At 45.8% G+C, this 12,717-nt stretch overlaps 2 protein-coding genes across 6 annotated transcripts in view; both read right to left on the minus strand.

The window, feature by feature from the left end:
• The window catches only part of SYNJ1 (synaptojanin 1), an 82,957-nt gene extending 78,105 nt beyond the window's left edge, over positions 1 to 4,852 (minus strand). For 2 of the 5 annotated variants that reach the window (XM_040980737.1, XM_040980741.1), the window contains exon 1: positions 3,883 to 4,496. In XM_040980737.1, coding sequence (XP_040836671.1) covers positions 3,883 to 4,006 — 124 coding nt within the window. In that variant the 5' untranslated portion in view covers positions 4,007 to 4,496. Of the gene's footprint in view, positions 1 to 3,882; positions 4,497 to 4,748 lie in introns of those variants that run through there. The other 3 variants (XM_040980736.1, XM_040980739.1, XM_040980742.1) reach the window with 3 other exon arrangements.
• A 5,319-nt stretch (positions 4,853 to 10,171) lies between these two features.
• Positions 10,172 to 12,717, minus strand: part of PAXBP1 (PAX3 and PAX7 binding protein 1) — a 35,456-nt gene continuing 32,910 nt past the window's right edge. Inside the window, exon 18 of the mRNA XM_040980743.1 lies at positions 10,172 to 11,328. Coding sequence (XP_040836677.1) covers positions 11,211 to 11,328 — 118 coding nt within the window. The 3' untranslated portion in view covers positions 10,172 to 11,210. The remainder of the gene's footprint in view (positions 11,329 to 12,717) is intronic.

Consider the following 12,717-nt stretch of genomic DNA (forward strand, 5'->3'; position numbering starts at 1 on the left):
GTAATTATCAGGACTATTAGGCATTAGCATACTATTAAAAATTTAATGAGATACTAAGGGTGCCACAAAACAGAAGTTTTAGAAGCCTCTGGCTTACTGTTGGGACTGGCAGTCACCACCCAGTAAGAGCTAACTGTTGCTATTCCTTTCTTTTACAGTTTCTAGAAAAGACAGGACATTTACACTCCACGATAAAGATCTCCAGAATATTGACTTAAGAATATTCTGACGCATATTTTTAGGATATTAAAAATAACAGGCAAACAAACCCAGTCTTTCCAATATAAAAAACAAACAAAACAAAACAAAACAAAAAACCAAATCTTAAAAAAAGAAAGAAAGAACCAACCAGACTGCCTACAATACACATCAGAGTGCAGGGGTTCGAGTCTCAGCTCCCAAGTCCACTTTCCCAAGAGGTGGCAGATACGGACTCCTGTGGCTGGGGACTTGGCCCCAGTGAGGAAGAGCAGGAGTGAGCTGCCAGTCGCCGGCGTTGGACTGGCCCGGCCCAGCTGCTGCAGGAATGTGGAGACTGACCCAGCAGATGGAAGCTCCCTTTGCATCTCCCAAACAAGAATGTTTTTAAAAAGAAAATGTACCGGAAGAAATAATAAAAATCATTTCCATTTAAGTATTTTAAGCAATCTGCTTTTATAGAATATTCTTCATAAATTTTCAATTGACATTTGAAAAAAATTTTAGTAATGTGGTTAATATTATTTTCAGTAAGATTTCTCAAAAAAAAATCTGAATCGTGCAATGTGCTTTACATCAGCCATTCAACAATATAAACATGCTTTAAAATATAATAAATAGAGGAAAAGAGAACTTATTTTGTAATATACATACTAAATAATACATTATTCAACTAGGAAAAAAAGGTGAAATTCTGTAATTTGCAACAAATGGACAGGCTTGGAGGCCATGTTGGCTACAACAAGCCATGCAAAGAAAGACACACACACTCTCCTGTGGAACCTCAAAAGCTGCCTGCACAGAAGTCGAGCCATTACATCAAGCAGAGATTCTGGAAGAGGGAGGAGGGGGCCCAGGCTAAGTTCCGGACGGGAGAGCAGCTCTGGCTCCTCCGGCACAGAGTGGGGCCTCCAGCCAACAATGCACACTTTGAAACAGCCCAGAGACGTTTCAATGTTGCATCACCATCAGCTCATGTCTGAGGTGAAGTCATCATAGCACCATGCACACATGTGTTCAAACATCACGCTGTACCCCAGGACTCTGAACCTCTGTGCACAAATTAAAAACAAACCTAAGCAAAACTGTATTTTCTAATGTAATAACCAAATGTGTCAACTTCATAACTGAGTTCAGATTACCTTCCCTGTGTATGTCATTCTCACTTGCCAACCATTTGATCTTAGTGTATGAGTAAAATACTCTACTAAGTACTGGGCACACAAACCTCACCAAGACATGTGCCGTGTCCTCCAGGGGCCCAGCATCCAGACACAGACACCTGAACACAATCCCACATCATATGAGACCAGGATACTAAAAGAGCTCCAGGAGCACCAACACTTGATTTAGCCTCAAGGCTTCAAGAAACCAATACCTTCTACAGTGGCATTGAAGATCTGGAAATAGGGCACAGCACAGAGGCTCAACTGGCCAATCCTCCTCCTTGCAAGTGCCAGGATCCTGTATGGAATGTCTCAGCTGCTCCACTTCCTATCCAGCTCCCTGGGAAAGCAGTAGAAGATAGCCCAAAGCTTTATGGACCCTGCATCTGCATGGGAGACCTAGAGGATGCTTCTGGCTCCTGCCCAGCTCAGTTCTGGCCATTCCAACCACTTGGGGAGTGAATCAGTGGATTGTAAAATCTTTCTGTCTTTCCTCTCTGTACCTATGACTTTTCAATAAAAAAATAAGTAAATCCTAAGAAAAACTGTAAAAATATATACACACACAAATACAAGCAAAATAGCCAAACAACAAAAACAACTAATTTTATCAAAATTGCTGAGTAGTAGAACCCCAGGAACAGTATTTGTGAAAGTTCCCTGGGTGATTAAAATGTGCAAATAGGGTTGGAAGCCACTTTCTAACTGATTTACACTGAGACTTCTAGCAGCATCAGTCGCCCCACAGGTGCAAACACTGGCTGCACGCCACCTGCCCTCCTAACCTCTGCTGGTAGGTGTTTGTAACAGAAAGGGAAGGTTGTAGCTAAATGGCTGCCACAGCCAGAAATCCATCCAGTCTGGTCTCCCAGGTGACAGGAAGGAACCCAAGTAACTGGGGTGCCCAAGAGCTGCACCCCAGAGTAGCAGCAGAAAGCTGGATTAGAAGAAGCCGAGGGGAGACTCCAGCCCAAGCACCGACATGGGATACGGGTATTCCAGGAAGTGGGTTAGCCCACTGCGCTACAGCACTTGTCCCCTTCCCATATTTGTGAGACATCATCGTAAGTGTTATACTTGTAGACTGAGAAACTGTGAATTGTGTTGTGTAATACTGACATTACAAGATATGTTTCTATTTAAACAGAAAACACAATTTGGAGCAAGCCCATCCTGAATATGAACACTATATTTCTTACAAGACAGCCCTGTCTCCCTCATCCAATCCATGTTACTCATGCTTCCCACACACTGCTCTGTACTTCAGACATTTTATTGGGCCCGGAGCGATGGCTAAACGGCTAAATCCGCACCTTGCAAACGCCAGGATTCCATATGGGTGCTGGTTCATGTCCTAGTTGCTCCACTTCCCACCCAGCTCCCTGCTAACAGCCTGAGAAGCCAGCGGAGAATGTTCCAAAGCCTTGGGACCATGAACCTACATGGGAAACCTGGAATAAGCTTCTGGTTCCTGGTGTCAGATCGGCTCAGCTCCAGCTTCTGCAGCCATTTGGGAAGTGGACCACTAGATGGTAGATCTTTCTCTCTGTAAATCTGATCTGCCTTTCCTATAAAAATAACTCAATTTTTTTTAAAGAAAGACTTTTTATTATATCACTACCCTTTTCTCCATTAGGATAAAATTATGCTATTTTAGTCAATCCTGATGTTAATGCTCTTTATTTTATCCATAAAATGTAGGCTCCTCCCTAGTGAGTCTGGAGAAAGTCTAAAATCAAAAAAAACGTTTAAGTGCTTCTATTTGTAAGTATGCCTTTCATATTTTAAGTTTATTAAAGTATGACCAGAAACTAAGCTGCTCCTAACATAACAAAACTATAACAACTAGTTAGCACTAGAAAATGTCAAAACAACAGTATTACATTGGAAATAACCCCAAGCTGGGACCGTCAACCCAAATCACATATCAAAAAAAGAAACAATATTCATATTAGCCTTTTTAATTTCACCATGTACTCACAAAATAGCCAAAATCTTGCTAACCAATCTACACTTTCCCTTGTAGTACTGCTGTCTTCTTCTTTAAAACAGACTAGCAAAAAATATTTTAAAGTGATATAAAATGAATCCTGTATCTCACAGGAAATCCGAGCTGTTTACATATCTCCTGCTGACAGTATCAGACAACTCCCCCATGAGGAGCATGGATGACTGACCAAAAAAAAAAAAAAAAAAAAACCTGCTACAATGTCAAGCAAATCACTTTCTGGGCTTGTGCACTAAGAAATAAACTGCAAAAATATGTCTTCGGGTAAAAAAAAGAAAGTTTACGTTTAGCAACAGTCCAAGAACCCAAGTACCCCAAACCTGGATCGCCTCCCCACAAAAACAAGAAGTTCACAGGGTAAATAAGCAGGAGGCGAAGGAAGTAAAAGCATACTCAGCTCAACACAGCGTCTTTTAAAAAATCAATCAATAATAAACAAGATGTACTGGAAGCATCTCCCATCCACAGCGCTTAGCGCGCCCCGCGTGGGTGCCAGGGACGACGACTTACAGAGCACGGCGACAGCCCCGGACTCGAACATGAGACATTCTTCCTTATGCCGGGTTTCCACGAGCAGGCTGAAGGGCGGAGGGTCCAGCTTGTGATAGACGCGAAATCCTTTGCTGAAAGCCATGCTGCGCTCCTCGGAGGCCGCCCTGTGGACGCCCGGCAGAGCCAGGCACAGGACACAGGTTTGCTTCAGCAGCGGGGGACCCGCAGCGTAGGGGAGGACAGCCGGGGGACGGCTCGGTCCGAAACACTAGCCGTCACCGCTCGCCCCCCGGAACCCCCCAGGAAAGGAAAAAACGTAAGGCAAAACAACCCAGGACGGTGACGATGTACATAGGCTGTGCGATCCCCAGGGGTCCGGTCCAGCCGGAGGACCGAAAGGGCCGTCTGGGAGCTCCGTCCCTCCGTGGAAAGCGAAGGGACTGGACAGCGGAGGAGGCCAGCAGGTGGGAGGGAGGCAAGGCACCCCAGGGCGATCCGAGGGAGGGAGAGGATAATCCGACCCCGGCTGGCCAAGGGCACGCCGAAGGGGCGCAGGTGGCCACCCCGGCAGGTGTCACCACGGCTCTGCGTTCCCTCGTCGCGGGGAGGAGGCGCAGCCCGAGGCCCTCCATGATGCGCCACAGGAGATGCCCAGACAGCCCCGCTGACAGCCGCTGTCACCCGCAGCCCCGGCCGGCCCCGCACCGGCCGCCGCGGCCGCTCTCCTCCCGCCTCGCACACGAGCCCGCCGGGCCCCGCTGCCGCTCACCGCTCCCGCCGGCGGGAGCCTCGCCTCGGCCAGCGTCCACCCCGCCACCCGGCTGCCGCTGGGCCTGAACACGGGCGCTCGCCGCCGCCGCCGCCGCTGCCGCCGGCTGCCTCACCTCTTCCTCCGGCTCCTCCTCCTCCTCCTCCTCCCGCAGCCGCTGCCGCCACAGCCGCCGCCGGCAACGTCACTTCCGCTCCAGCACACCCATCTCTTCCGCATTGCGCCGTCAACAGGGGCGGAAGGGGCGGGGCGTCCGCAGGGAGGCTCTACCCAGGCCGGGGGCCCTAAGCCGCCGCCTTGCACCGGCAACGACCTCTACCTCTAGGGGCGTGTCGTTTTCCCCCACCTCCCACCCCGAGGCCGCAGCTAACGATGCTACCTCTGGGGAGGCCGGGAGAGGAGGATTCGGCCTTCGTGGTCCCCGCGCGTGGGCTCTTCAGAGCTCCCAGTCGCTCCCCTATGGGCTGCAGGGAGGGACTATGGGGAACGTTCTGGGGGCTGGGTATGGCGACGCGCCCAAGAAGGGCATCGGGACCACCCCCTGCCACCTCCAGCTGCCTGACGGGGGGAGGGTTGCAACAGCCGCCTCGCTGCGCCAGGCAAGAGCTGTCCACGGTGTCTGGCGGCAGTGCCGGGTTGGGACACAGGGAGAAAGCTCGGGCGCCTCCTCTCTAACCGTGTGTTCCGGAGCGCTTGACTGTGCTGTATGGCAAAGAGGAGATAGCGTGCAACCACGATATCCAGACTCAACCAGAGCCAGAATATGGCTGTGCTGACTGTGGCTGTCGCCGCACCCAGAAGAGGTCTCTAACCTTTTATCTCATCCTCTCATTTCCAGAAACCACACAGGTGTCTTGCTGGTTTCTCATTCTCTTCCCACGGAAGAGACCTTAATATGAGAATGAAGTCTAGAAACGACAGGACCAAGAGGAATTGAGAACGTTATGCAGCAATCCGCGACAGTTTTCACTCGCTTTTCCTTCTTGCTTATTTTAACAGCAAAAGCAGAATTTAATTTTTGATACGTTGCACAAAATCATGTCCCTCCTTCCAGGACCTGTCACGAGATGTCATTTTAGGGAAGCAAGACCCACGCTGATTTCAGAACACTGACGCTGCATTTTAGAAAAGCCACTTCCACAACCAGAAACATAAATGCTAAAAAAAAAAAACTTGGGTGTAGCTCTGAGAATCATTGCACTAATGATTTCCATAGAAAAGTTGGCTTGCTTGTTACAGCAGCCTCAAAATGAAGCTTATATCAAAAAAGCCCATTAATCTGTACTCATTCTTGTCCCCTATTCCCATCCCCCGCACTGCTCCCCAGCTCCCCGAAACTCCATTTCCACTGAAGACCATTTTTAAGTGCAAACGGAATTTTTTCATTTGGCTTTTCCAGTATCATGCCTCACCACAGCCTCCATTGGTTCCAGAAACAAAAACTGGCTTCAGGTTGAGATGGTGGTGTCACTGAATGTATTACTGCATATGCCAACTGGAATCTGAGTTTGAGTAAGAGCTGGCACCTGAAAGCAAGCCTGCATTTTCCAAAGGGGAATACATGCACTATGGCAGCCTCTCCACACGCCCCATCGCCTTCCAGAGTGGGAGCTCCAGGGCCAGGCTCTTCCGGAAGGTGTCTTCCCATTCCCGCCCCCTTCCAATTTGGGACAAAAGGAGATGGAGATGAAATGTCTCATTGAGTTGAAATTGCTGCTTCTCTCCACGCCAAGTGGAGGGCAGCAGGACTCGCTGAAGTTGTTTAAGGCACAACTTTCCCTAATCCTTTCCAGACAGATATGTCAGCCATGAAATAAGCTGTCTGGGATCTGAAGACATATTAGTCACTTAAAAAAAAAATGTTATTTCTGGGGAGTCAGCATTGTGGCACATCAGACTAAGTCCCTGCCACCCACTGCAGGAGACCCGGATGGAGTTCGTGGCTCCTGACGTGGGCCTGGTCCAGCCCTGACCAGTAGAGCTATTTTGGGATTGAGCCAATGGGGGAAAGCTGGCTATATCACTATCACTCTGCCTTTCAAATTAATAAAGTATTTGTTATTTTTTCCCTCTTGTCCCTATCTTTATACTTCTGCTTTTTTGGTTGTAGCACTTGAAGAGAGCTGAACCAATGTTCAGCAAATTTTAACTCAGAACGCAGGTTTACTGACATGAAAAAGTCTGCTTAGTCAGAGCCTGAGTGTCAGCAGAGACAGAGTGACACCCTGGCGACCCTTGAAACTGAGCAATGCGCAGTGCGAGGCCGCAGGGGCTGGTCTGTGGCATGGCAAGCTAACCATCTGCCTGTAGCACCAGCATCCTCATGCAGACACTGATACTTGTTCTGGCTGCTCCACTTCTGATCCAGCTCTGCTTATCACCTGGGAAACCAGCAGAGAATGGCCCAAGACCTTAGGATCCTACACTCAGTGTGGTAGACCCTGAAGAAGCTCCTGACTCCTGGCTTCGGATTGGCTCAGCTTCAGCTGTGGCTGCCATTTGGAGTGAACCAGTGGATGGAAGACCATTCTTTCCTTTTTCTCTGTAAAATTTGCTCTTCAAATAAAAATAAATATCTAAAGATAAACACAAATTCTCCAGATACCTATAGGCTGATGATCCCTTAGAGCTTTGAATATCAATTTGGGTATAAAAAGGATTTGCAAATATGATTTGAGTCAAAGACATTAAAATTATATTGAATTATTCGGGGGGCCCCTCATACAATCATAAATGTCCTTATAAAGGAGAGGAAGAGGGCCTGGTATGGCAGCCTAGTGGCTGAAGTACTCGCATTGTACGCACTGAGATTCCATATGGATGCCGGCTCTAATCTCAGCAGCCCAGCTTGGGACCCTGCACCCATGTGGGAGACCCGCAAGAGGATCCTGGCTTCGGATTGGCTCAGCTCTGACTGTTAAGACAGCATGGACAGTGAACCATAGGACAGAAGATCTTCCTGTCCAACTCCTCCCTCTGTATATCTCACTTTCCAAAATAAAAATAAAATAAATCTAAAAAGAGAGAGAGGAAACAGAGGAAGGAATGTGCAGACAGCAGCAGTGTTGGAATGAGGTGGCCAGAAGCCGAGGAGGACCAGCTGACACCTGCAGGTGAAGATGAGGAAGGAGGGATGCCCAGAACCTTTGGACACAGCAAAGCCCTGCCAACATTTTCCAGTCACTGGCCTCCTGACTGTGCAAGAATGAATTTCCATTGCTTTAAGCCACTTAGTTTGTAGTATTTCATCGCAACAAAGCTTTGCTGACATTCCATCCCTTGAGACTGAGGTGAACATATTCTTATGTTGGTGGTTGTTTTATTTTTTAAATGTTTCATTCTCATTTTACTTGGAAGAGACAGGGCAGAGACATCTTCCAGCCAATGAGTGAGCCACAGCCAGCGTTGGGCCACGCTGAAGCAAGCAGCCTGGAACTCCACCTCTCTGCCAATGTGGGTGATAGGCTCCCAAATACCTCAGCAGGAAACTGCTTGACAAGCAGTCACCAGGTCACAAACGAGGCACTCCACTGGGGGATACAAGGGGTACCCACGCAGTGATGTCAGCTGCTATGAAATGCCCAGCCCCAGATCGGAGTTTCAGAGAGCTGCTCCACTCAAACACCTATACCTTGAGATGTCGATGTATTTCTTCTCCAACTCCTTCCCTTCCTCAGCTGAGGGCTGCTCCCAAGAACCACATCTCCAAGACACCTCAGCCCGCTTACACAGGAGAGAACCCTGTGACAGGAGCAGGTGCTCACTCACATTAGGACACCAGAGGCATGGAGAGGGATATGAGTGGCTGTGATAGTCCTCATCATTCTTTATCTACTTGAAAGGCAATTACAGAAAGAGAGAAACAGAGAATCATCCATCTGATGACTCACTCCTCAAATGGGCACAGTGGGTAGAGCTGGGCCAGTTGCAAGCTAGGAGCCAGGAGCCTCCTCGGGGTCTCCTACGTGGATAACAGGGGTCCAAGCACTCAGCCACCTCCCCAGGCCACCAGCAGGAGATTGGACTGGAACTGGAGCACACGGGTCCAGAACCTGCTCCCACATGCAATGCCAGCACTGTAGTTGGCAACCTCACCCCAGCCCCTGCACTACAGCACCAGTCCCTGTGGTTATTATTTTAACAACTTTCCCTTCCAGAAACACTTCTTACCTACTTAGAATTTAGAGGATTACTTCAAAACAAACTAAAAAAGAAAAAAACTAAAAATTCAGCTTTTTTTCTTAAAGATTTATTTATTTTTGTTGGAAAGGTGGATATACAAAGAGGAAGATCTTCCTTCCGATGGTTCACTCCCCAGTCGGCTGCAACTGTTGGACCTGAGCCAATCCAAAATTTGGGCCGTCCTCGACTGATTTCCCAGGCCACAAGCCAGGGAGCTGGATGGGAAGTGGAGCTGCTGAGATTAGAACCGGCGCCCATATGGGATCCCGGGTGTGCAAGGCAAGGACTTTAACCACAAAACGCTATCGCGCCGGGCCCAAACTCAGCTTTTTAAAAAGATTATTTGAAAGGCCAAGTGACAGAGGTGAGAAAGAGATGAGTAATCTTCCATCTGCTGGTTAACTGCTGGTTAACTCCCCGAGTGGCCACAACGGCCTGGCCAAGTGAAAACCAGGATGCCAGAACTCCATCTAGGTCTCGCACGTGGATGGTGGGGGCCCAAGCACTCGGGACGGCTTCTGTGGCTTTCCTCAGCACATCAGCAGGGAGCTGGGTTTAAAGGGGAGCTGCCTGCAAATTGAACTGGTGCTCTGACATGGAAAGTGCTGACCTGATCCGCTGCACCACAACAGCAGCCTCCCTCAGCCTTCATAAAGTTCAATTTTACCGTTGAATTTAAAAATCCCTTTCATAGGGCTGGCTCAGTAGCCGAGTGGATAAAGTGCTTCCCTTGCACGCGCCAGGATCCTATATAAGAGTGCCGGTTCTATTCCCAGCCACCCCAGCTCCAGACATTGCAGCCACTTGGGGAGTGAATCAGCGGATGGAAGATTTTCCTCTCTGTCTCTTCTCCTCTCTGTATATCTGGCTTTCCAATAAAAATAAAATAAATCTTAAAAAAAATTCCTTTCGTAAAATAATGTCATTTGTTTCAGGAATGAGAAATTTGGTTAAAAATAGGAAAACTATTCTTTAATACACAGTTATATGGTTGACTTCACTTTACATCAAAGTTTTAGATCAGGACTTAAACCTTTGCTTGCAACCCAAACAACAGCGGCAGCTGCCTGCTAGGACACTCCATGATGCCTCCGTGCTAGCCTTCTGCTCCCCATGTGGATGCCCACGCATCACTGCATGCAGCTGGAGTAGCACGGGAGGAGCTACCTCTGCCTGGGCGGCCTTCTCTCTCCCTCCCTTTGCTGCTCAAAAAAAGAAGAAAAAAGAACGATAGCTCACAGAGCAAATAGGGCTTTTGATACTGTTCTAAATATTATCTGACCAAGGGAGCATACAGACCTGCTATTAATCTTACTATATTAGTCACCTGAAATGCCAGAAAAATTCAACAAAGAATATACTTAAAAATTAATTTAATGCTTGGCTACAGCTTAATTACATATACAATTATCAAACAATAGTCCTTAATTTCCAAAAAGTTCCTTTTTTGAAAATCACAGAATTGGAAAGCATAAACTTTAAAACAAGTTCTCTGAATATTTACAATGTGGTATAAACATTATAGAGGACCATGGATATTAAATTGCCTGGGTGTGGCTAATCAGCAAGGCATAACCTTTATTGCATATATAACTCACATATGTGGGAATTTTAAATATAATGAGACTATTTAAAATTTAAATGCTGTATCCATAAGCTGGGCAGGGAGAAAAATGATTGAGACAGGACAGTCAGCCCAAACCATGCAGTTAGGTTGTGGGTTCAGTATTTCAAAACCGAAACTTCTATGTTTCACTCGAAACTATGTTGCATATATTAGAGTTCACATTAAACCTGCACTTGACAGTTAATGCCAATTCAAGGGACAAAGTTTAACATTCACTCAGAGACTAAGTCCAGAACTCAACTCTCCATTTTAAGGCAGCACAGACAGCTACAGGGATAACTTCTCCAATCAAAAGGTCATTTGGCTTAGTCACCTGCCAGCCCTTTTGTTGCAACAGTATAGTAACTTCCTAAAATCATTTGCTACAGAGTAATTTCCCTCTGCTAAAAGGCTTCCTCTGCAGACAACACAGCCAATTTCCAGTGTGAAAGTAAGCCCATGGCGGTATAAACATATACGCACAATTACTTACACTACACACATTGCTTACAGAGGGCAATTAAGTAAAAGGGTTCATTTGAGTGACCATACAAAATACTTTTGTAAACAAGGTATGACAGGCAGTAAGGAAAACATTCAAAGACTTCTAGAAATAATCTCAATTCCTTTCATTCTGAAGAAATCGAATTTAAGGACACAGTATCGAATATAATGTTTTCTGTATTAAAACAAGAATCAGTATTTTACAGCTTAAGAAACTTTACATATATACAAAATTTATACACTGGGAATGGTATTAAAACAAACAGGTTTTTCAGTCTCACAGATCTATTTTCCTTCGATCAAAGATTTAAATTCTTTCACATTGTGGTCACTTGCAACAGTCATAGCATGATCCAAAGCTCGAACACTTGCAAGAAGTTTTATTATCTGTTTTATGTTTTCTCTGAAAGAGAAACATATGTAACAACATCCATTAATTAGTACATTTAAAAGACAATCATTTGAGACTGTAACCAATTTTTCTAACCATACATTTCTAAAGAAGAAAAATAATTAAGAGATAATTAAGAGATATACAAACTAAGGCCAATTAAAAAATATGTTTATATAAAACCTGTGTATGTTATAAAGCTTATACACGTTTATGAAGTCCAGTGGCAGGACTCATGTTAAACAGCAAAAAACAATTTTATTCTGATCAAAGGTTTTCATTAGTATCTAGAACGAAAACCAAGCAATGTGCACAAGTTCCTCTCCAAATCAGAGTCCCACCTCTCTGGAATGCATGTGGAACAGTCACATCAAGGCCAGCCTAACTTCTACTCCTGGAGCACTAACTACATACAACATAAGCTGACTCTCCTTCTCACCTCAGCTGGCAATTATTCCACACACTCCGTTTAAGGTAAGAGTAGCAGACACTGGAATGACCTAGAGGTAGTTATGCCCCCAGTAGTCCTGAAACTTTACATTGTGCTGATGCTGCTAGCCCAGGAACCACATCTTACTGAGCATGTAATTTAAACCAACCACGAGAAAAAGCACACCCTATGCCATTGTTAATTGTCTTACCACTTTAACTAAAATAGCCTCCTTGCACACCTGGGCTCCCATATAGGCTCTGGTTCATATCCTGGCTGCTCCATTGCCCATTTAGCTCTCTGCCTGTAACCTGGGAAAGCAGCATAGGATGGCTCAAAGCAATTAAGACCCTGCGCCTGCGTGGGAGATCTGGAAGAAGCTCCAGGCTCCTGGCTTCAGATTGGCTCAACTCGGACCACTGTGGCCAGTTGGGCAAAACAGCAGAAAGAAGATCTTTCTGTCTCTACTTCTCTTTGAAAATCTGCCTTTCCAATATAAACAAACAAATAAATAAATAAACCACCTTTCAGGAAAGGACTACACTTTATGAACTCTGCAACCTACACAGAACCTGCATTGTGTGTGCTGCAAGGAATGGGCTTTGCAAACTGTCGCTGAATCATTACACTGAAGTTAACACTACTCGCTGATACTTAACTCCCTCAAATGTTGGATATATGTAAATCAAAGTCTAAAAAGTAAAATTTTCTAGTTAAAAACTGCAACATACTGAAAAAAAAAAACCCGATTGTGCCAAGAATACCAATCAAAACCAAAACGATACACACTATGAACAAAATTAAACTAAACCAAAACTACCTTCCAAAGAATCTTTACCACTAAAAACTTTACTTTTGCTTTTCACATTTTATTATAAAAGGCAGCAAACTGTCTCCCAAGAAAAACTATTTTTTGAGAAAGAAAAAGAGGAAACACAAAAAGGCTCTGTCACATGTGATGGAAACACAAA

This window comes from Ochotona curzoniae, unplaced genomic scaffold (assembly GCF_017591425.1).
Source record: "Ochotona curzoniae isolate NIBS_2020 unplaced genomic scaffold, NIBS_Ocur_1.0 contig_3498, whole genome shotgun sequence".
Classification (NCBI taxonomy): domain Eukaryota; kingdom Metazoa; phylum Chordata; class Mammalia; order Lagomorpha; family Ochotonidae; genus Ochotona; species Ochotona curzoniae.